At 48.4% G+C, this 24,884-nt stretch overlaps 1 protein-coding gene across 1 annotated transcript in view; it reads right to left on the reverse strand.

Annotated features, from left to right (window-relative positions):
* LOC115541792 (histone deacetylase 4-like) overlaps positions 1–24,884 on the reverse strand; it is a 165,447-nt gene that overhangs the window by 86,908 nt on the left and 53,655 nt on the right. The window contains 3 exon segments of the mRNA XM_030353632.1: positions 560–683; positions 3,303–3,453; positions 16,899–17,221. Coding sequence (XP_030209492.1) covers positions 560–683; positions 3,303–3,453; positions 16,899–17,221 — 598 coding nt within the window.

The following is a 24,884-nucleotide window of genomic DNA, read 5'->3' on the forward strand; positions in this document are numbered from 1 at the left end:
CGCAACAAAGTGGGCGTGCTGACCAATCACAGCAGACTGGGCTACCCGGGAGGTGGGCCTTAAAGCGCTATGATACAAATCAGACCGTTTTTGAAAGAGGCTGAAATTGGTTTTGCTGAAATGAGCCCTGTGAGTAGTCTGGGTAGCACCGCCCATCCTGTCGGCGATTTGAGTTCGCCCTGCACAAGGGTCTGGAGAAGCGCAATTAATTTCTTTCTGCTTCCGATATGTTTTTGCAGGAGCCAATCACCAAGCTGGCTTTTCCCCTTGGCGCGCTATTGGCTTCTTTAACACAATGACGACAGGGAAGCGACGACAAGGGGCCAATCGCGTACAGAGTCAGTTGAACTAGGCCCGTTGATCACGCCTCTTCTGCTGAAGAAAATGACAGCAGCTTCCCCAGACCAACGTGTAATCTACGATTGAGCTTGGTCTTGCAATAGCCAGACTACACTGTGAGAATAATAAGGGTTATTTCTAACATACAGGCATGCAAATGCAATTATAAACCCTAAAAGAGCATGATATGGCATGATATTTAAAGCAGTGTTTCTCTCACCGGTACCAGTAGGGGGCGTCGTTGGGGATTCCTCCCTGGTTGATGCTGCGCTGGGCCAGTGCTTTCTTCTTGTTCAGGACGAACTCCTGCAGACGCATCTTCACCTCTGTGCTTGCCACCGCACCTTGAGAGGGACACAGGTGAGACAGGGACAAGTGAGACAGGGACAGGCGAGACAGGGCCCCACGACGATAACATCATCGGAGGTTGACAAAACGTAACCCTGTCGCCCGGGGACAATGGTTCATTAAAGATGTGGACAACGTAACATTGACGGAGAGAGGCAACACACACACACCCAAACACACACACACACACACACACCGCACTCCCACACAAACACACCGCACTAGCGCACACACACACACACACACACACAGTGGCGTAACAAGGCAACGACGGGCCCGTATGCAGGATGTTCAAGGCGGGCCCCCCCCCCCCCCCCCGGGGGGCTTCGTTACGATTGTTGACGGGGGGGGGGGGGGGCGGGAGCGATTGTTGACGGGGGGGGGGGGGGTATGGAGCGTTTTTTTTTTTTTTGGGGCCCATGATTGGCCCGGGCCCATACGGCCTGGGCCCGTACGCGCCCGCTTACCCTGCTTACCGATAGTTACGCCACTGCACACACACACACACACACACACACACACACACACACACACACACACACACACACAAACAGACACAGACCCTAAGTGTTCAGCCTCTCAAGGTCTACCGGCCCGAGAGAGAGAGAGAGAGAGAGAGAGAGAGAGAGAGAGAGAGAGAGAGAAACAGAGGAAACAAGAGAGCGAGCGAGAGATAGAAAGAGAGATTGGGGCCAGCAGCCAAGGGCAGAGGGATCATTCAGCAGCCTCTATGGGACGCTGTTGGAAAATATCCTTGAAGAACTTGCAAATGCTCACATGTGCGCACGCATTTAACACTTTTACACACTCAAAACATGCATGCCGCACAAACCACAACACTTGCACATGTTACAATGCTCTTGCACACGCACACTTCTTGCGCCCGGTACAAACCAAAACTCCCACTCTCATTAGCTGACAGCTGGGATCCGTCAGCTCATCATGTTTAGGAAAAAGAGATGACAGTTGGCGGTAGTTTGTGTTGGCATCATACGTTTGTTTGTGTGCGTCTGTGTGTGCGTGTGTGTTGTGTGTGTGTGTGTGTGTGTGTGTGTGTGTGTTTGAGGACATACTCTCTTGTCTTGTTCTTGTGCTTCAGCAGCAGCATCATCTGTTTAGTATAGTCTAGTATAGTCTACATGGCTTAATGCGGTATAATATAGTCGAGTATCTAGTATAGTCTACATCAGGGGTCGGCAACTAAGTTTGGTCTCGGGCCAATTCTTCGGGCTTGGGTAGAGGTTGCTGCATTGTCTCCACAGAAACAACTCAGCGATACCATCATGAGCAGTTCTAACTGGAGAGAAAGCTAAACCCGCGAGCTGCTGATCATGTGAGAGATGGTGATGCAGTCGTATTAAACAAAGATGTTGAAAGATGGTGCGATCTACGAGAGAAACGCAGAGGAACTGTCCTTACGAGGCTTTTGTCGGGATAAAAAACAAGTGGTCAGCAAAATAAAGAATATGTTGGCGTTTTTGCATTTGTAAATAGTTATCGCGTTTGTAGCCTACACTCAGACGGAATATGCAAATTATTCTAAAGAGGTCTAGACTCTGTGCACAGCCCCGCCTTCTCCAGTAAACCAAGTAAAACACTTCACACAACACTACACCCACACACACGTATACGAATTGAGGGAGGAATTAAAAATATTTTTGACTGAAGAGAAGATGTTCGATGACGCAAAGCTGCTTGCAAGTGATGAATGGTGTGCGTGGCTTGCATACATGGCAGATACGTTTGCATATCTGAATGAACTTAATACACGAAAGCAAGGTCGAGATGAAAACCTTCTTTCAAGCACGGACAAAATAAACGGATACGTTCAAGGATCTCCCTCTGGCGACAGCATTTGGAAAGGGGTGACACTCTCGAAATGTTCCCCCTCACCCAAAAATGGCAAGAACAGGTCAACACACCTGAAAACACTTGAAGAGAAAATATCCTTTTATTTTCCCTCAGCCAACACCAACTCATTTGACTTGGTCAGGGACCCATATAGGTCTGTGGTTGATAAAGACACGAATTTGACTAATACAACAACTTATTGAACAGAAAGAAGATCGCACATTAAAACTGCTCCATGCAGACCTACAGCTGGATCGTTTTTGGTTAAGCCAAAGAATACCCAATCGTGGCAAACAAGGCTATCTCAACATTGCTCCCTTTCTCCTCAACATACCTCTGCAAGCTTGGCTTTTCAAGTCTAACTGCAATAAAGACTAAAAACAGAGAACGTCTGCGATCGATTGATGAGGAACTACGTGTGTGCCTCTCATCAATTTCTGCAAGGATACCACATTTGTGTGCATCTAAACAGGGCCATATTTCACACTGAGTGAGTTTTAAGTCTTTGAACAATAAATGTAAAGGCTACTGTATTTCATTTTATTTTTTTAAATAAATATCGCGTTTGATAACATGTTGGTGTGCCGTGGGATTTTTTCCTTGTCTGAAGTGTGCCGTGGCACAAAAAAGGTTGAAAAACACTGCACTATAGTGTGGTTGGGGGTGGACCTACTCTCTTGTCCCCACTCCTTGTTAGTCTACATGGTATAATACCCTATAATACAGTATGCAGGACACTGCAGTGTGGGTTGCGCTGAACCTACTCTCTTGTCCCCGCTCCTTGTTCTTCAGCAGCAGCAGCTTCTGCTCCCGCTGCTGCTTCTCCATCTCCTGCTCCATCCGGTGGCTCTCCATCTTCCTCTGGTGCTCAAGCAGCTCCTGCTGGTGCTTCAAGGCCAGCAGCTCCTGCTGCTGCTGCTCAGACAGGGAAGGAGACATGGGACAGAGACAGAGGGAGAGAGAGAGAGAGAGAGAGAGAGAGAGAGAGAGAGAGAGAGAGAGAGAGAGAGAGAGAGAGAGAGAGAGAGAGAGAGAGAGAGAGACACATGGGGAATAGAGAGAGATAGGGGACAGTAGAGAGGGGAGAGGGACAGAGGACAGTCATGAGTAATGTAGATAAGTATATTCATGACACACATAAACACCTTTCATTCAATTTCAGAGAAAGGAGGCTTTGCTGTTAATTTTCTCTTCCATTCAGTCATTCCTTCATCCTTCTGTACGTGAATTTAATTTTCCCTCCTGTCTTAGAAAGCCATTTGAGTCAAGATTGAATAAATAAATAAATAAGGCTATGAAATAAAATTAATGAGGAAATAAACATATAAATAAATAGGCTTTCCTTATCTTAAATTTCTTACATTATTTATTCATCCCTGTTTTCAATCATTCATCCTTTCATTAAATTACTAATTGAATAATGAATCCCTTCATTCAATCATTCATCCCTTCATTCATCCTTTCCATCACCCTCTCAATAATTAACATAGCTGGTCATCCCTTTAATTAATTTCTTAAATCATTCACCCTTTCATTCCTACAGCTCTTCAGCCATTCAATCCTTAAACAAGTAATCAATAAATCCTTTCTTCATTGATGCCTTCATTCATTTGTAATGTATCCCTTCATCTCTTTGTCCATTTACTCATTCATAACAGAGCAGGAGCACCCCTGGAGTGGAAAGGGGTCTATAAACAAGCAGACCATTCTGATGCCTCCAACACACACAGAATTCATTCACACACCAACGGCGGAGTCAACCACGCAGGGCGAGAGCCAGCTCGCAGCAGCAGTCAGGGTGAGGCGCTCAGGGACAACTCGACACTCAGCTAGGAGGAGCCGGGGATAAACTAGCAACCTTCCGGTTACCAGTCAACCCGCTCTACCTCCTAAGCTACTGACGCCCAAAAACTGAAGTTCTTTGGGCGTTTACTGGAACACTTTTTCAACGAACACGTGCTTTACCTTAACGGTGAGTCATAAAATGCCTCAGCTCTATTTTATCTGCCGTTTCTATCCGCCGGCCTCGTGGGCTGAGCATCTGGAGCGCCACAGCCAACAGGTGTTTGAAGCGCGACAATAAGAAGCCATCACGCACAACAAAGCCATTCATACAAACAACCAATCACAGGCTGCTCACGTCAACCCCAGGCATTGAGCACACAACACCGCCGTGGGGACACACACTTCCATCGTTGTGTTGTCTGCTTCTGTGAGGATCGCTCTTTCATGGAAATACAAGCCTTTAAACACTTTATTTTACATTAAAGGAATGTAGTGTGTCACACAGCAGCGCAATGGATTGAACCTGCTCCAGATCTGGATTTGAAGCACAAAGTTGTAAACATGTCTATGATCTGGCTACACACCCGAGATCTGACTGATCAGCCTGAACAACAACAGCCCCGCATCTAACTGAATAAACAGCCTGTACAGTAGTCGGCCAGGGTAAATGGTAAATGGTAAATGGACTGGATGTATACAGTGCTTTTTTAACCAGTGGCCACTCAAAGCGCTTTACAATATTGCCAAACATTTACCCATTCATGCTCAAATCCACACACCGACGGCGGAGTCAACCACGTAGGGCGACAGCCAGCTCATCAAGAGCAGTCAGGATGAGGCGTCTTGCTCAGGGACACATCGACACACAGCTAGGAAGATCCGGTGATTGAACTAGCAACCTTCCAGTTACCAGCCAACCAGCTCCATCTGCTGAGCCACATGCTGCCCCATAGGGTAGTAGCTGGGCCCCACCTGGGCCCCTAATGGAGGACCACCGTACCCAGGTCGGGGACACGTCCCTGTCAAGGCCAGAACTTAAATCCACCATCTTAGAGTGCGAGGCAGCAGGAAGAAGACAGACGGTATCCGTTACCATTAGATTATACCAGTTGAGATCAATGGCAGAGATGTTCTCCTGGATTTACAGTCTGTTGATTAGTGTTATGGCCAAGATGTGGGCCTCCCAGCACCGCTGTGTGGAAAGAGGATTTCAACTTCACATCTAAACAGTATGGGCCCTAGGGGTGGGAAAAATAATCGATTCTTCGATGCATCGCGATTCTCGCTAGAACGATTCTGTCTCGATGCAGATAAATGATAATCGGAATTAAAAAATATGTATATATATGTATATATATATATATAATATATATTGTGGCAGACGCCAGGGAGGGGTGGTGATTGAGGGGAGGTATGTGGCAGCATGCTGGCTCCAACCCCAAGCTTTACAGGGACTGCCTCCCTTAACGATGCAAGCCTGAGGTGCATTAGGCAGGAGTGCTTGGGGATAAAAGGGAGCATGCAACCACATGGAAGCTAGCCTACTACGGAGTTCCTCTGCGTGAGCCTCTGTGAACTGTGTGTGGCCAAAGAGTGCAGGAAACCTGAACATTGACAGATTATTTGTGTACCGACCGCTTTGCGTGAGAACCCTCCCGGTGACGACCCCTGGACTACGGACTACGGACTACGGACTCTGGATTACCCTTTTCCCCACCCTGGTGACAATTATTCGTCTATTTTGAATAAATCACCTTATTGAACTGCTCTCTGTGTTGTGTGTATCATTTGACTTGGTGGCGTGGAAACCCCACACCCACTGGCCCGCTATACGTGGTGGAGAATGCGTGCTTGTAGCCAAAGCCAAGTTAAATAGATAGACCAACACAGGGACAACAATGGAAGCGTTGATGAAACAGCTAGTGGAAGTGAGCATGGCGCATCAGGCTACGACCTGGGAGCTGGTGGGAGCGCTAGCAGCCGGACATGGCGGCGTAGCTACAGGCGGTACAGCTTCCCGTCCTGCCCCCAGCAGGTTTCTTTTAAAGCAGACAGAGACTGATGATATAGAGGCATACCTCAATACCTTTGAGAGGACGGCGGTTCGGGAGAATTGGGATCCAGCACAATGGGCCAGCCTACTCGCACCGTTCCTTTCAGGCACAGCACAGAAGGCGTATCAGGACCTGACGGACGATCAGGCGTCTAACTACGAAGGGCTGAAGAAGGAAATACTACGCCGGTATGGATACACGTTGATAAGTAGGTCACAGAGGTTTCATGATTGGACTTATGATGCAACGGCGTCGCCACGCTCACAAATGTACGATCTAATTAGGTTGGCCAAAGGCTCGCTGACGGCTGCCCCACTGACGCTTACGGCCACAGAGAAGGTGGTCATGGACAAATTCTTGCGATCCCTCCCATACGAGGCTAAAAAGTTAGCCAGCCAAGCTAACCCGCAGAGCGCAGATCAGTTGGTGGAGTTGGTGGAAGGTCACCAGGCGGCTGTGGAAGTCCTACGCAGTGGACGTCCACTGAGGGGTGAACCCAACCCTCGCCAAAAGGAGCAGGAGCGGGAGCGGATAAGGACGGAGGACCACGGCAGGATCCCGGCCAGGGAGACGCCAAGAGCCAGCCCCCCGAGACGACGGCCCTTCCTGAACCCAGACAGCAGAAAGTGCTACGAGTGTGGCGAGCCGGGACACATCTCATGGTCCTGTCCGAGTCGTGATGTCTCGATGCCGTCGGCATCAGCTGGTGAGTTAACAACCGAGCATCCCTGCAGATTGCTGACGGTTTGCTGGGGGGAGGAAAGTGGTCCTTCCCCAGTCACTCCGGTGAAGGCCAACGGAAGGGACACGACAGCTATGTTGGATTCCGGGAGTATGGTGACCCTGATCCGACCGGACTTCACCCGGTCCCAGAGCTTGAGGGACACTGTGGCAGTAATGCCCCGTTTACACCATCCCGCTAATGGCCGCTAATGGCCGATGGACCACCGATGTGGAAGTCGGGGTGATTCGGGTGACATCGGCCTAAAAATGTATGATCGGGTCAATTTATCGGGGTAGCATTTACACATACCCGATGTTATAACGATAACATAACGATTTATGCCAGGGAAGACACCCGAAGTGCGTTTGCCGTCATTTGACGTCATTTCGAATGACGCCAAACACGTCAAATGACGCATTTGGCGTCATTTGGCGTCATTTCGGGAGAAGGCAAAGGGGAGACTGGTTTAGACTGATATTTATTTATATATTTATTTATATTACAATAGCGATTTTATAATAATAGAACGCCGGTTCTAAATGGGCGAAGTACCCTGTAATTATAAAAGTAGGACATCCATCCATCACCCCCTATTTATACCCAAGTGGCAGATTGAGGGTCTTCCTTAACACAATCTGGTCACTCACAATCGTTATTTGTCTAGGGTTCTCGAGGGTCTTTCGTGTGTTGAGGTTGCCGATATAAAGACGATAAAACACGATAAAGCGCGGAAGATTAACGAATATAGCCGATGTGCCCAGGAAAATTCCCGAACGATTTGCGATGTCTTACGTTATACTCCCGTTCTATTCCCGATTATAGCCGATTAGCCCATAGCAACCCCTGGTAACCGATTCTACCCCGATAGACCCAAAATTAACAAACATGTTCGTTCTTTGCCGATGTTGCCCGATGTTGCCCGATCATTGAGCATTTCTTCCCGTTGTCTAACGATGTTCCCGGGAAGAGTAACGGTGTTTCCCGATGCAACCACGCTATTTGCCGATGTTATAACGATAGCTGCTGATTTAGCCATCGGCACCATCGGGGCCCACTATCTGGTAGGTGTAAACAGGGCATAACATGCATACACGGGGAGACTAAGAACTACCCCACTACCCTCCTTCACCTACAGACCACAAAGGGGCAATACACAGGACCAGTGGGAGTCGTCCCAAACCTGCCGGTGCCGGTTCTTATTGGGAGGGACTCACCACTGTTCTGCCAACTGTGGGCCAGTTTGGCCGGGGAGGGGGGAGATCGGGGGAACCTAAAGGAAAGATGACACCGGAGAAGGGCGAGGGCCGATAAGAGGGAGGTCCGGATGTGTGGCCTACACGAGGTGGACCCACAGGGGTCAACTGAACCTCTATCGGGAAGTGACGCAGGGGACACAGGACAGGAGGCAGGGGAGGCGAGTATGGACAATCTGGCAACGCCAGAGCCTGCCTCATTATCGGGACGGTTCGGAACAGCCCGACTGGAGGATCCCAACCTGACGAGTGCTCTCCAGCAGGTGACCGTGGTGGACGGGAAGGCCATCGAGGGGGTAGGTCTGATCACGTACCCTCATTTTGCCATCAAAAACAAGTTGTTGTATCAGGTCGTAAAGAGGAATGATGAATGTGTAGAGTTGTTGTTGGTGCCCCGTCCCTTTGTTCAATCAGTCCTGCAGCTGGCACACTCCCACCTTCTTGGGGCTCATCTAGGGGTGGAGAAGACCCTGGACCGGATCAAGGCAAGATTCCACTGGCCGGGGGTAAAGAGGGCAGTGGAGGATACTGCGGCAGTTGCCCGGAGTGCCAACAGGTGGCACCAAAACCACATTTCTGTGGCCCATTAATTCCCCTACCCATTATTTCAGTTCCTTTCAGCGGGATTTCCATGGACCTGGTGGGACCACTACCCAAGAGCAGCCGGGGGCACCAGTACATCCTGGTGATACTGGATTATGCCACTAGGTACCCCGAAGCCATTCCACTGCGCACCATGGCCTCAAAAGGAATTGCAAGTGAGTTGGTCCTGATGTTCTCCCGGGTGGGCATTCCCGAGGAGATCTTGACAGACCAGGGAACCCCGTTCATGTCGCGAATCATGAAAGACCTCTGCAAATTAATGCAAATAAAACAGTTGCGCACCTCAGTATATCACCCGCAGACCGATGGACTAGTGGAAAGGTTCAACCGGACCCTGAAGCAGATGTTGAAGAAGGTGATGGAGGCGGACGGACGGAATTGGGACCAGCTGCTTCCCTATCTCATGTTCTCGATCAGGGAAGTGCCCCAATCGTCGACCGGCCACTCTCCATTTGAACTCCTCTATGGGAGACGACCCCGGGGGTTGCTGGACATAGCGAAGGAAGCCTGGGAACAGCAACCGTCGCCCCATCGAACCATGGTGGAACACGTGGGAGACATGAGGGACCGGATGGCCACCTTGTGGCCCCTGGTGCGGGAACACATGCAGGAGGCCCAGGTTGCCCAAGCACGGGTCTACAACAGAGGGGCCCAACAGCGAGACTTCCAGCCCGGAGATAAAGTGCTGGTACTTGTCCCCACAACAGAGTGTAAGTTTCTGGCCCGGTGGAACGGGCCATACGAAGTACTTGAAAAGGTAGGGGAGGTGAATTATAGAGTCCGACAGCCGGGACGTAGGAGCCCGACTCAAATTTACCATGTGAACCTGTTAAAGAAATGGAATGCCCGGGATGTACTCTGCTCTATTCCTCCAAAGGCTACCAGTGAAACCGGGCCTGCCAAGGTGCCCCTAGGGGAACAGCTGAGCCCAGCACAGAGGCAGGAGCTCATGGAGTTGGTCGACCAGAACCAGGATGTGTTCTCCAGTGAACCGGGCCACACCAATCTGGTACAGCACCACATCATCAATGAGCCCGGGAAAAAGGTGAAATTGAGACCCTACCGCATACCGGAGGCCAGGAGAGAGGCCGTCAGGAGCGAGGTAAAGACTATGTTGGAAGCGGGAGTCATTGAGGAGTCAAACAGTGAGTGGTGCAGCCCCATAGTGTTGATGCCGAAACCCGATGGCACCATACGCTTCTGCAACGACTTTAGGAAGCTAAATGAGATATCTAAATTTGACGCCTACCCCATGCCCCGAATAGATGAACTCATAGAACGGTTAGGGACCGCCCGGTATATCAGCACGCTCGACCTGACAAAGGGTTATTGGCAGGTACCCTTAGCTCCCGAGGCGCGGGAGAAAACTGCTTTTGCCACTCCTGACGGGCTGTTCCACTACAGGAAGCTACCCTTCGGATTGCACGGGGCCCCGCCCACCTTCCAGAGGTTGATGGACCGGGTACTCCGTCCCCATCGGGGGTACGCGGCGGCCTATATTGACGATATAGTCATCCATGGGAGTGAGTGGGACACTCATGTGAAGCAGGTGAGCGCAGTGTTGCAGGCCTTACGGGAGGCGGGGCTAACGGCTAACACAAAGAAGTGCCAGCTCGGTCTGCAGGAGGCGGAGTACCTGGGCTACACCATTCGGAGGGGATGTGTGAAACCCCAGATGAAGAAGGTGGAGGCGATACAGGACTGGCCACGGCCCCTGACCAAGAAACAGGTACGCACGTTTTGGGGCTTACCAGCTACTACCGGAGGTTTATTCCCCACTTTCCATCCGTAGCCAGCCCCCTGACAGATCTGACCAGGGACCGGCTGCCCGCCCAAGTCACATGGACCGAGGAGACGGAGAAAGCCTTTCAGGACCTACAGAGCGCACTGTGTTCAGGACCCATGCTGGTAACCCCGGACTTCACCAAGCCAATGGTGGTGCAGACGGATGCGTCGGAAACAGGGGTGGGGGCAGTGTTGTCACAACTACATGAAGGTGAGGAACACCCGATTATTTATATCAGGCGGAAGTTATTGCAGAGGGAACAAAAATACTCCACTGTGGAGAAGGAATGTCTTGCCATCAAGTGGGCCCTGGAAACCCTGAAGTACTACCTGTTGGGGCGCCACTTCACCCTGGTCACAGATCATGCACCACTGATTTGGATGTCAAGGAATAAGGACAGTAACGCCAGGGTCACCCGCTGGTTCCTATCATTACAACCTTTTGCCTTCTCGGTTGTTCACAGGTCAGGGGCAGCCCATGGGAATGCGGATGCCCTATCCAGGAGGGATGCTCTGGGGAGCTGGACCGCCCCTCCCTCCCGGTCGGAGCTGAGGGGGAGGGTGTGTGGCAGACGCCAGGGAGGGGTGGTGATTGAGGGGAGGTATGTGGCAGCATGCTGGCTCCAACCCCAAGCTTTACAGGGACTGCCTCCCTTAACGATGCAAGCCTGAGGTGCATTAGGCAGGAGTGCTTGGGGATAAAAGGGAGCATGCAACCACATGGAAGCTAGCCTACTACGGAGTGCCTCTGCGTGAGGCTCTGTGAACTGTGTGTGGCCAAAGAGTGCAGGAAACCTGAACATTGACAGATTATTTGTGTACCGACCGCATTGCGTGAGTACCCTCCCGGTGACGACCCCTGGACTACGGACTACGGACTCTGGATTACCCTTTTCCCCACCCTGGTGACAATTATTCGTATATTTTAAATAAATCACCTTATTGAACTGCTCTCTGTGTTGTGTGTATCATTTGACTTGGTGGCGTGGAAACCCCACACCCGAAGGCCCGCTACAATATATATATATATATATATATATATATAATTTATTTATTTTGCCTGCTGCAACATTCTGTTTGCCAGAGAGACTTTTTGTAATTTTAAAATTATTGAATTTATCTTCAGTGTGTATTGGCCAATCTGATTTGTATTGACACGATTGCGATTCAGCCTACGCATAGCATGCGTGCAAACTCACAGCCAGACACAAGAACTACTTCTAATTCAAGAGCAGCTTTTCCTTTAATGACATAGAAAAGAAAGATTAGATAGAAAATAAAACTGCAACCTTTTTTTGCCTGCTTCCATATTGTGTTATAATGCAAGCTGAATTGATCATTGCAATGTTCATAGAAAGTCATATTTGTGACAAAAGCTTTCTCGCTTATGAAATATTAGATAAGTTAATTCATCTGTTGATGTCTTTAATGATCATCACAAAAATAGGAAGTGATTAGCAAACTCTGAGTAGCAAACCCAGATGTATAAATATATTTTTGAAAATCACGCATGGAAATGTACATAAAAGAAATTGTTGCATCAAGATGCATCGAGATGCATCGATAATCACTTCAGAATCGAATCGTTGACCTCATAATCGGAATCGAATCGAATCGTGAGGTGCCAAGAGATTCACACCCCTAATGGGCCCTATCTTGCATCCGGAGCAATTGACTTTCTACACTGACGCATGTGTCGTTGCTAGTTTGCAACTGGCACAGAGCGTTCTTCTACCTCCACCGCCACACGCCTGTAAATTAGGGAATGATCTTGTGCCCCAAGGTGCGGTTCGGCGAAAAAAGGAGGCGTGTTCTGGTGCAAACGTTCCCTGGTGCTATTTTGCAGTTTCAGAAAACAAATGCGCCACAAACCAGAAAATACCTTGTTTAAAGTTAGTGGCGCGTTGTTCAGATGCTATTTTAAGGGCACATGCATAATGTTGCTTGTGCACCTCACGCATACACTTTGCTTCTCTCATCTACCTAGCCACACATTCTTGGTAAATTATTTGGGGAAGAACAGCTGATACAGTGGTAATAAGTTGTAATTTTAAATCAATGCATCTGCAAACACCGTACTGCAAACACATATTTTCTTGACACAGACATCGTGTACAAGCTCATAACTTTTAGGATTGATGAGTATTTGATCGTGAGAAAACATTGTTTTACGAGTGTTAAAAAGAATGAATGAATGCGGGCACGGGTGTGTGTGTGTATAATAATTAATGAAAGCGGGCGCGTGTGTGCATCCATTTGTTAAAACATACGCAAACTAAACACGTAACGCATAATAGTCCATAGCAATGTATATTAACGAGGGGACAAATGCTTATTACGAACAGAGGTCGATAACGATAATGCATACAATACTGGTAAGAAACGATGTTTGTTAATGTATTGCGTCTATCACTAAATAGAACCACAGTTACCGCATATCATATGTGTGTTAAGTTTTCTTTTATTTGAGGACTCAGTGTTTCTGAAGTTGTGGAAGAAAAACTCTATTCCATGCGTGAATCAGGCCATATTATTTGGCCATAAACTGAGCAATTTGAAGTTTGAAATACATGTGGTCATGCATCTGTCTCATTGGAGACTGCAAACGCTCTGTCAAAATATCAACTTGTCTGATTCAAATGCGCTCATGGCTCTTAAAGGGGATGGGAGATGGCACTCTCATTGGTATTGGTATATTATTGCACGTTATGCCCAAACCACACCTACGGGTAACTAGGCTAGTTCAGACCAACCCTTTTTAGATTTGCAAGAGTAATTTATGCGCCAGTAAACTAGCAACATCGCTATAGAACCGCCTACGAAGCTACTTGCGCTTGGCGCTTCTCACTTGCGTTTCAGACTGTTAAAATAGGGCCCTATGTCTTTAAAATGTCATCAGCAAGATTTTATAATAGCAGATTTAGGAGCCTCTCTCTCTCCCTCCCGCCCTCTTTCTCCCCTCCCTCTCTATCTCCTTCTCCTCCCTCCCTATCCCTCCTCTTCCTCTTTCCCTCCATCCCCCTACTCTCTCCCTCCACTCCCTCCCTGTGCTTTAGTTAAGAGGGAGGTGGATGTTATGGCAGCATCCATGATGATGACAAAGTGCGGCCCACAAGTGTTTTAGTGACCCTTGGCCAGGAGGCCCACTGCGTGTTCTTGTCTCTGGCCTGCAGCACTCAGGGACAGCAAGCCTCTCATTGGGAGGAGGACCAGGGAGAGACCCCTCACCATCAGGCTGAAGAAGGTTTATCTAACCAAGGTTACAGGGAATAGATTGCGGGCCGATTTCCGGGCGTGGCAGTGGTGTTTGATAGTGGAAAGTAGTTTTGATTAACTCAGCATCAGGGTGGTGTGTGGTGATGGTGGTGGTGGTGTCTTGAGGTAGGGGCGGTGGTGGTAGAGGTAGGATAGTGATGGGGTTCTGGTGATAGGGGTTTTCTGGTGGTGGTGGAGAAGGTAGGCTAGTGTCTTGACGTCTGGGGAATGCTGATTGAGGAGGAGGTATGGTAGTGGTGGCGGTTTCTGGAAGTGGTGGTGGTGTGGAAGTTGGAGGTGGTGGTGGTGGTGGTGGAGATGGTGGGGGTGGTGGGGGTGGTGGGGGTGGTGGTGGTGGTGATGGCGGTGGAGTTGGGGGAGGTGGTGGTGGGGCTGGGAAGACCTAAAAGTCTCTGGTACCAAGGGCTCGGCTGGGCAGATTAGACACAGCCCTCCTTCATCCCCTTACTGCTCCACTCTCAGAGTGCTCTGAAATATTCTCTTTACCTGTTGTTGGGCTGCACCTCTATTTGATCTGCCTTGTACGCAACTGCAATGTGTCGGTGTGTGAGTGTGTGTGTGTTTGTGTGTTTATGGATGTGTGTGTGTGTGTGTGTGTGTGTGTGTGTGTGTGTTTGTGTGTATGTGTATGTTTATGTGTGTGTGTGTGTGTGTGTGTGTGTGTGTGTGTGTGTGTGTGTGTGTGTGGGTGTGTGTGTGTGCGTGTGTGTGTGTGTTCCGGGGTTTGGGTTCTGCGTGTGACACAGAATGAGGAGAACTGTGTGTATGATCTTAGCATCTGTATGTTTTTGTGTTTGCCTGTGTATGTGGGTGTGTGTGTGTGTGTGTGTGGGGGGGGGGGGGGGTTGTGTGTGTCTATGTGTGTGTGTTTTGTGTCTCTCTGCATGAATGTGTGTGTGTGTATGTTTTCTGTCTGCTTGCATGTATGTGTGTGTACCTTTTCTGCATGCATGTGTGTGTTTGTGTATGTGTTTGTATGTGTCAACGTTTATGTGTGCAGTCATGTGTGCCAATGTTGGTGTAAGATCTGCGTACACTGTTGCATCTGATTGTGTGTGTGTGTGTGTGTGTGTGTGTGTGTGTGTGTGTGTGTGTGTGTGTGTGAGTGTGTGTGTGTGTGTGTGTGTGTGTGTGTGTGTGTGTGTGTGAGTGTGTGTGTGTGTGTGTGTGTGTGTGTGTGTGTGTGTGTGTGTGTGTGTGTGTGTGTGTGTGTGTGTGTGTGTGTGCGTACATGAAAGCATTAGAACACATCCTCAAAAAGTGTGCATGCATGCGTGTGGAAGTGTGAGCATTCATGTGTGTGTGTTTGTGTGTGTGTCAACACACACAACGAGTGTGCCAACGCAAGTGTGTGCATGTGCGTCAACGTGCGTGTTGCGTGTGTGTTGCGTGTGTGTCCGTGTGTGTGTGCCTGTGTGTCTGTGCCTGTGTGTCCGTGTGTGTGTTTGTCCGTACATGTGTGTGCCTGTGTGCCCGTGCATGTGTGTGTGTTTGTGTGTGCCTGTGTGTCTGTGCGTGTGTGTGTGTCTGTGTGTCCGTGTGTGTTTGCGTGTGTACACACAGGCTGTGAATGGGGCTGATTCAAAGAGGGCCTCCCAGGCTCGTCTGTGCGTCACGGGCCAGCCCCACCACAGACTGGAGAGACACCCCTACACCCGCCTCCTTACTACCCCTCACCCCACCCCACTGCCCCGCTCCCTGGAACCAGAACGACTGGCCGGTCCAAAGATGGTTGAATATGTAGTAATGTTACGTATATAATAGATACATGGGAACACATCTTTATGAGCACCTACATTTACATTTAGGCGATTTTGATGACTTTATAAAAAGCGACTTACAACCATTCATTCACACATTCACACATCGACGGCGGTATCAACCAAACAGGGCGACAGCCAGCTCATCAGGAGCAGTCAGGGTGAGGCGTCTTCACTCGAACTAGCAACCTTCTGGTGACCAGTCAACCCGCACCACCTCCTGAGCTACTGTTGCTCCTATGTGTTCCCACATCCGTCCCACCATTTAGGGGTAGTTTAATCACTATCACGCTAACCCTTGGGGAGAACATGGAGGGAACATATTTAGCAGCATAAAACACCGGCTTTCACGTTAAGGACAACCTCAGGGTTGTCCTTAACGTGAAAGCCGGAGTGCTGATGCCTTATAAACGCATGTGGCACACACACTGGTAGACGAAACACAAGGCTGCCAGGAAGAGGAGGATCAGCTGGTTTGATGGTGCAGCCCACACAGTCAGCCGGCCCTCCACAGGAAATATGCCAAAACATGCATGGCTGTAAACGCCAAGGACAACAGGAGGTCAACTATGGAGCTGCACAAACAAACAGGCTGGCCCTCGTATGACACAGCCTGAAGTCACCATCAAGATGTTGATACATGGGGTGTGCACCGCTTGTTCAATCAATCAATCCACCGAACCAATTAACAAATCAGATAATCAACCAATCACAAGGGGAACTAACTTACCAATCAAATCAACCCATCACATCATCCCAACAATCAATCTATCCATCAAGCCACCAATCAAGCTTTCAAATCCACTCACCGATCAACCAATCAAGTCAACCCCCCCAATCAACCAATTAGATCCACTCGCCATTCAACCAATCAAAATGACCCACTGATCAAGTCAAGCCCCCAATCAGCTAATCAAATCCACCCACCAATCAACCAATCAAAATAATCCACCAATCAAGTCAACAAACCAATCAACCAATCAAATCCACTGGCCATTCAACTAATCAAATCACCCCACCAGTCAACCAATCAAAATCAACCAATAACATCCAGACAATCCACCTATGAAATCAGTGACCCCTGCCCTCAGGTCCAACCCACCCGGCCCTCCCAGCGTACCTTGATGTGCTCCTGGAGCTGGGCCTCGTGCTGGCGGGACAGCTGCTCGTGCTGCCGCTGGAACTCGGCGATGAGGATCTGCCTCTGGATCTGCTGCTTCTGCTTCAGGGTCAGCAGCTCCTGCTGCAGCTGCTGCTCCCGCCCGGGGCTGGAGCCCCCGCTCGGGGCCCCGGGGCCCAGGGGGCCCTGCTGGCCCAGGGGGGACATGGGAGACAGCTGCTGGTGTGGATGGTGTTGGTGGTGGTGGTGCTGTTGGTCCACCCGGAGGTCCATGGGGATGGCAGCCGGAGGGAGACGCAGCGGAAGGGCGGAGTTGATGTCCACTAGAGAGAGAGAGAGAGAGAGAGAGAGAGAGAGAGAGAGAGAGAGAGAGAGAGAGAGAGAGAGGTTACAGATGAGTGGAGATAAAGAGAGAGAGAGAGCGATTCTGAAGCGATTATATATATATATAGAGAGAGAGAGGGGGGGGGGGGGGGGGGTGAGCGCAATGGATGCAGAGAGAAGGAGTTAAAGATGGATGGAGAGAGAAAGAAATAGAGAGATAGAGAAATGTAGAGAGAGAGAGAGAGAGAGAGAGAGAGAGAGAGAGAGAGAGAGAGAGAGAGAGAGAGAGAGAGAGAGAGAGAGAGAGGGGCTCTGGGCGAAGTCTGAGCAGTCGGTAACAGTTGATGCTTAGCAACCATGCAGATCATTCCCACAACGGAGGGGAAGTGCTAAACGCTCCACCTGGACGGAGCTCCTTAATGAACCGTCTCTGTCACTCTCTCCTAACAAGCTGCCACACGACATGAGAAGCATGGCGACGAGACGCAGCACCGTCCAGGAGTCATGCTTGTCTCATTGGTGTTTCTTCAAGCTGGGCATCTCTTTACCCTCCATTCAATTATTTAGTGTTTTTCATTTATATCACGTAATGTGCTTCCAAAAGTGTAATGTACACAGAATACAGCGACCCAAAGCATGATGAGACCTTGAGGGTCTGGGAACGAATTGTGTCAAGTTATATTTGTGGGCGCCTCTATGTTATTATTTACAGTCGTCATCTAGGTGTTACTAGAGAGCGCACAGTGATTAGGGCATCCTTAGTGTGTGTGCCGTGATTTTCCCGCCGTTGTGGCGATGCAGTAATGTTATGCTGTGGAGAGCTTGGAATAAACAGACTAAACAAGTTGTAAAAGAACAATTATCGGAGTTTGTCAAACACCATCGCATCACATTTAAGAACGCAGGGCCTCCTGGGAAAGCTTTTGCTACACTGTGGACATGGATCCCTGTGGGCAGCTAACATCAGCGTCATCAAAACAAGCTAATGCTTGTTGTAATGCATCTCACAACTTCACACCGTGGCCTTGCGTCACATGCTGCAGCACAGGGTAGTCTGGTACCTGGACCTTTACATCCTGACGGGAATATGGACGTTCAGGCAGACTTTACTGTGATTATATAAGGTTAAGGGAGATGTCATCCTGTGTTCTGATAACAACTGATTGAATGTGAGAAATAAGGGTGGACTTTTGGCACAACACATTTATTTTGTTTTGTATTTTCTTCAAGTGGTTAACACCCACGAAGGCCAACCATGCTATCAACCTATGAACTCAACCTAACCCAAACCCTAACCCTAGAAGTGCAAATAGCATGTGTTATATTATCCTATTTCTAAAGACATACCTATTGAGTTAGAATAGCAGAGCTGTTCACGTAACAGAGCTGGTAAACTGCATTTATAAAGCGCTTTTCTAACCAGCGGCCACTCAAAGTTCTTTACAATATTGACACATTCACCCAGTCATGCACACATTCACACACTGACAGCGGTGTCAGCCATGCAAGGTCACAGCCAGCTCGTCAGGAGCAGTCAGGGTGAGGTGTCTTGCTCAGGGACACCTCAACACTGGAGGAGCCGGGGATCTAACCAATAACCTTCCGGTTACCAGCAAACCCACTCTACCTCCTGAGCCACATGCCGCCCAAGCTACAGATCGTCTCCAGATTTTCACTCTCCCCTCAATCCCGCATGAGGGCCTTCAGTCCGCTCAGGATAGAAGCTGAACACCGTGAGAGCCACGCTATGGTTAACAGGATCATCTGACCTGTTATTAATCAGCTCTGGCAGGAAGTTAAAGTCTGCTGACGCACGTAGTTGGTACTCTGCCTTCCTATTGGTCAGCAGCACTGAGCTGTAGTGTGTTGCAGTTGCCGGGGTGAGCGGATGGCGACGGTCAGAAACGAGTGTGAGTCGACGGACAAGGTGTGCATTGACTCGGAGTGGGCCAATCACACGGCCTCCTCCGCCGCTAAAGCCAAATAAACAGCCAGCCGATAGGCCGATTATTTACCTACTTGTTTGTTGGGGAGCGCGCTGTGAGCCGGGAACACTTGCCTCTGAGGTTAATAAGCTAGCAAACACACACACGTGCACACACATGCACATACACATAAACACACACACTCACAACACACTTACACACAGACCAAACAAATGCAATTACCTGTGAAAACAGTGTGTTTTCAAATGACAAATTAACTGAGCTTCCAACATGCTGAGCTCCCAACATGAGACGCCGCGACCGGGCCAAAGCCATTAGCGGAGTGTCTGGTGTTTCTCACTCCAGTCCCGCCCTGATATGATGTGGTCTGGTGTCTCTCACTCCGGTCCACCTCAGATATGATGTGGTCTGGTGTTTCTCTCTCCAAGGCCCCCTGCAAAGCTTTTTGAGGCCCTAAGCATAATTTGTCATAAATTGGTCAGGGAGTCCCCCCCCCTCAAAATAACAGTTACCATCAGCAATATATAAAGTAATTTATAAGTAATACATACAACTTTCTTAACAGCAGCATCACATTATAATAACAACTGCAGGCTTGAAAGATAAACGAAAAAAAAGATGCACATGAATAAGGTATAAAAGGAAGTCATCAAAATAAACAAACACACAACTATTTTTCACACACCCTAAAACTACCTCAAACTGCAGTATTATCCTAACCAAAATAGTTTCCCTACACGATGCAGAACTGGAACTGTTGGAAAGTGTAAAATACTAAATTGCGTGTGCATTCCCAGCAGGTGCAGGAGGCTTTCCAAAGGTGCAAAGGTCCTTGCAGAAAAATCGCTAATCAAGTCATCATAATACACCCTATGTGCCACTTAATCGTCTTGTCCCATTGTTGACCGTAGATATGTTTTAATGAGTTTCAGTTTAGAAAAACTGCGCTGAGAAAGGATTCCGATGCGAAAAGACGAGAGCTTTGATAGGCTGTACCATTTCAGGGAAGCGGGGAGGGGGAATCTTTTTATATATTAGGTAAAAACATGTAATTTGCCCGAAATGAGTGATAGGGTACACAATTAAGAAAAAATAACAGTGGGCCTGTTCATAAATAATTTATATATTTTGTAATGTAATAATTTAATAATTATCATGACTTTTTTTTTTAGCAGCCTTTATTATTGGGGCCCCTGCCAGGTACTTGGGGCCGTACGTGCTCTGCGTACTCTGCGTATGGAGAGTGGCCGTCCTGCTCCCTCCAGTCCACCTCAGATATGTGGTCTGGTATCTCTCACTCCAGCCCGCCCCAGATATGATGTGGTCTGCTGAGGCAGTGGACACTACTAGAGAAGAGCTGGAAGTGACTGAAGGGGTCCCTGTGAATATCTTGTCCCTCATTAACTTCTTTTGAGCGAAAATGCTAGTAAGGCTAGCACACATCGCATCACTCGTCCAGGCAGGGGGAGCAGAACGCGACCTTGTTCCCACCAAAAGTCACGCAATGAGGACCTGTGGTACACTCCAGACGATGTTTTTGTACAAATAGTCTTGAGCTTTAAAAGAATTAATTGAACTTAAGTATGCATGTTTGTTTTGGGTTCAGGCCAGAATTGCACTGCTCCACGTCTCGAATACTTTTCTGAACTTTTTGTTTGGTGCTGGGTTTTGCTGTCTCTCTAAGTTTCACTGGTGGTTCCCATGGAGAAGGAGTGACTTCCTGTGTCTTTGGAGTTCGATGGATGCTCTAAGCAACCAATGCTCATCTCTCCACGTTGCAGCGGTTTCCAACTCTGCGGCGGCCGGATCAACTAAATTAATAATTTGCTCTCTTGACATAAAAATACCCAAACAACAACATAACCATCAATTGTCAGTCAATAAAATGTGAACAATGTATTTATATGAAAGTTAAGGACCTCTGATTCAGTTTTATGGAGTTTAGTTTTCTTTTCAAATTAAGCTTTCTTTGAAATCTTAACAAATACAGAGACTCGAGTTTAATATACACGGACACACTCACACACACACACACACACACACACACACACAAACACACACACACACACACACACACACACACACACACACACACACACACACACACACACACACACACACACACACACACACACACACACAAGACCCAAACCACAGCAGAGCCTTCCTCTAAACCACCTGCTGCGGAAGCAGGTCTGAGAGACCCACGGCAGCAATAACTTTCAAATTACTGTAAAAGAGAAAACCCACGTCGACATGGGGGCAGTGCACTGAACACGGTCTAGTGCAGGTGTAGGCCGCCTCTTCCTTCCAGGGGGCCTCACCCACATAGAGACAGCAAAAGGGCCACACGGCCATCGTTTGTTCAATGTTTCTACACAATAGGCTACTTACAAATCACCCTGCCCTGAACAATAGCCTAACTAAACCGCAATTAAACCCGATAGGTCTCATGTTTCAAAATGTTCCTGACGGATTAAAATCGCTGTTTGGAAGCATATCCCGCTAGCTCTACAACGTTAATAAGCATCTAACGAGCTGAGTGGCCAGTGGGGCTCTGTAATGGGTGTTAAGCACATAGATGGTATCTAATACAGGTTACACTTAACATAGACTGTATCTAATACAGGTTCAACCGACTTAACATAGACTGTATATAATATATATAATAATATAATACAGGTTAAACTTATATTTTATCGACTTTTTTCACCATAAGAGTGTCTGAGAAGTCATGGCGAATAAGGTGCTGTGTTGGATGAGCTAAGGTTTGTCCGGCTTCCCTCATTGGTGAACCCGTGATTGTTTCCACCAAGGAGTTCGGCCGGCGGCCTTATCTGCGGGGAAAAAGCCAACAATCCTTCCTCTCACGCACGATCATGTTTTGATCAGCGTGTGCACGGAGAGGAGAAGCTATTCACAGACAGCTTGTTGCAATTTTTCCCATTTTAAATAGTGAACAGTAGTAGTAGCAGTAACAAACTATGATGGCAGATTGCGTCGGACGAATACTACATGTACAAAGAAATGCTCAAATCTGTTGCCAAATATCCTCAGACAGCCGTTAATATACCAGGGGGCCCTAGTTATACCAGGGGACCCGTCCTGGAGAAGACGGTTCCGGCCCTAGTTCCACATGGTGCCCATGTTTGGTCTAGCGGTGAGGGTCTTTGACTTTGGCCCCAATGATTGAGACTTAAAACAGGGGTGATCAGGGCCCTAAACAGATGCAATGGCCTCTGGAAGAGGTAAAGGTTATTCCATTGGCTAGGGTGTGTAGTTCCCAGCCCAGGAGGTGGTGTGTTCAACACCCCAATGTCCACCCGTCTAATGGCCTACCTGTAAGACAGCTGAGTTGCCTCAGGGCTCTAGCTAAAGCCTAATGACCCGTCTCTGTTTCTACTGGAAGTGGTTTGGGACAGAACCCAACTCTTAAATCCCTAATTAGAAACAGAGACAAGTAGCACAGACCAATGAGGTGAGGCTATAAAGCACTAGCATTAGCACATTCGCCCTGCCCATGAGCACACACTTCCTACCGGAGATCAAATCCCGATGAACATACAAAGGAACTTGGGTCATATACCACATCTGTTAGCTATTCTGGGACAGAATGCTTAGTTAATGTCCGATCAAGGATGTCGAAGTGTTGCCCCCATAGCTCAGATGACATGATTTGTTTTTACAGTCGCCCAGAACAGACAAGCGCTTCTAGAGAGGACGTGTTTTAAATTTTGAACCAGAAATCCTACTTGTAAGCTATGACCTAAAGTTCTATAGACTAAATACCTCAAGGAATCCTCCCTTTACACTTGACTTCTCGATGCTGTCAGACACGATAACATATTTTGGAGAGCTAGGTTACCGTAGCTAGACTACCATACCAGGTATTCAGTTAGTGCCCATCTGCAACCACACCACTAGATGGCACTAAACAAAACACAATGCGCCTTTAAAACAAACAAAACAACAGCAGAACTGATGAATGAATCAAAGTCATCCCACAGCCTCGCTTCCCCATTGATAACCGCCCGCTAGACGCCAGCGCGAGCCCACATTGATTCCGAGAGAATGAACCAAAACAAGGCAACAACAGGACATCAACTCCATCGGCTCAACTCGCCACTGGTTCTCAGGCCATCGCATCTCAGAGTCTGAGTCCTGGTTGCACTGGACAAAATGTTCTAGTGACAACGGCGGTACCGACGGAAAAACACACACACACACACACACATAAGCCTTGACACACACAGACACTGCATACACACTGGGAACAAACACACACAAACCCATGCTGGTACATCTAGCAGAAGACGGACACACACTAAGCATATTTAGTTCATTCATATTGCGTACTTCGGCTGCCACTGTCACAAAGAGAGAGAGCGAGAGAGAGAGAGAGAGAGAGAGAGAGAGAAAGACCGAGACCGAGGCCGAGAGACAGAGAGGAGAGAATGAGAGAGAGAGAGAGAGAGAGAGAGAGAGAGAGAGAGAGAGAGAGAGAGAGAGAGAGAGGGGAGACATCTTTGCACCTACCAATCTGTGTTCACTGTACTCTCTCCCTCTCTTGCTCTCTGAGACTCCTCTACTTTTGCTTCCTCCTCCTCTCTCCTCCTCCCCCAGAGAGTATACAAGCATGGACAGTGACAGCAGGCTTCACCCTCCTCTCCCCCTAACAGGCTCACTGCCCTTCCCCTCCCTTTCTGTTTAAACCAAATAAGTGTCCTCTCTCTCTCTCTCTCTCTCTCTCTCTCTTTCTCTCTCTCTCTCTCTCTCTCTCTCTCTCTCTCTCGCAGGGAAAGCCCTATGGTTTGAATGGACCTCATCCCCCTATTTACACACACACACACACACACACACACACACACACACACACACACACACACACACACACACACACACACACACACACACACACACACTTCCTTTGGTTTACTACATTGCTCTCAAGTTTCTTTAATGGTGTTTGCCCGTATTATTATTATTTATTAATTATGTATTATTACAAAATAGTTACCGGTAAGGCAGGGGGTTGCCCAAACCATGCGCACGCACGCACGCACGCACGCACGCACGCACGCACACACGCACGCACGCACACACACACACACACACACATCCTTAAAGGGCAACTTCACCCATTTCACTTAAGCTTTGTATCGCTAGAAACACACTCATATTTTTGAATGGTCGAGCATCATTCCCTTATTTTCTGGAGAGACTGGAGGGATCTGTATCAATCTCAAACACAATGACGCAATATGACGATTTTTGCGTACAAGAAAATAGGAAGTGCAAGAGGGGATGATTCTCGTAAGACTACAACCATGGGTGGGACCCAATGACGCTACAGACCTATTAGAGCAGTGCCAGTGGGTGGGACTTCACCAGCAGAAACTAACATCCACAGCGTCTGAAGCTAAGCTAACAGAGGCTGTTGATAAAACTGAAGTACAATGGCGGAGGGTACTGGACCTGACATAGAAGATGGCACCATGCAAAAGTTCACCATTTCGAAAGAAATACAAACGAGGACTACCGTATTTTCCGCACTGTAAGGCGCACCGGATTATAAGGCGCACCTTCAATGAATGGCCTATTTTAGAACTGTTTTCATATATAGGGCGCACCGGATTATAAGGCGCATAGAATGGAAGATACTGCAGTCAAACGTTTGACTGGGGTTGCGTTATGCATCGACTAGATGGAGCTGTGC

The sequence above is a fragment of the Gadus morhua genome, chromosome 4, assembly GCF_902167405.1.
Source record: "Gadus morhua chromosome 4, gadMor3.0, whole genome shotgun sequence".
Classification (NCBI taxonomy): Eukaryota; Metazoa; Chordata; class Actinopteri; order Gadiformes; family Gadidae; genus Gadus; species Gadus morhua.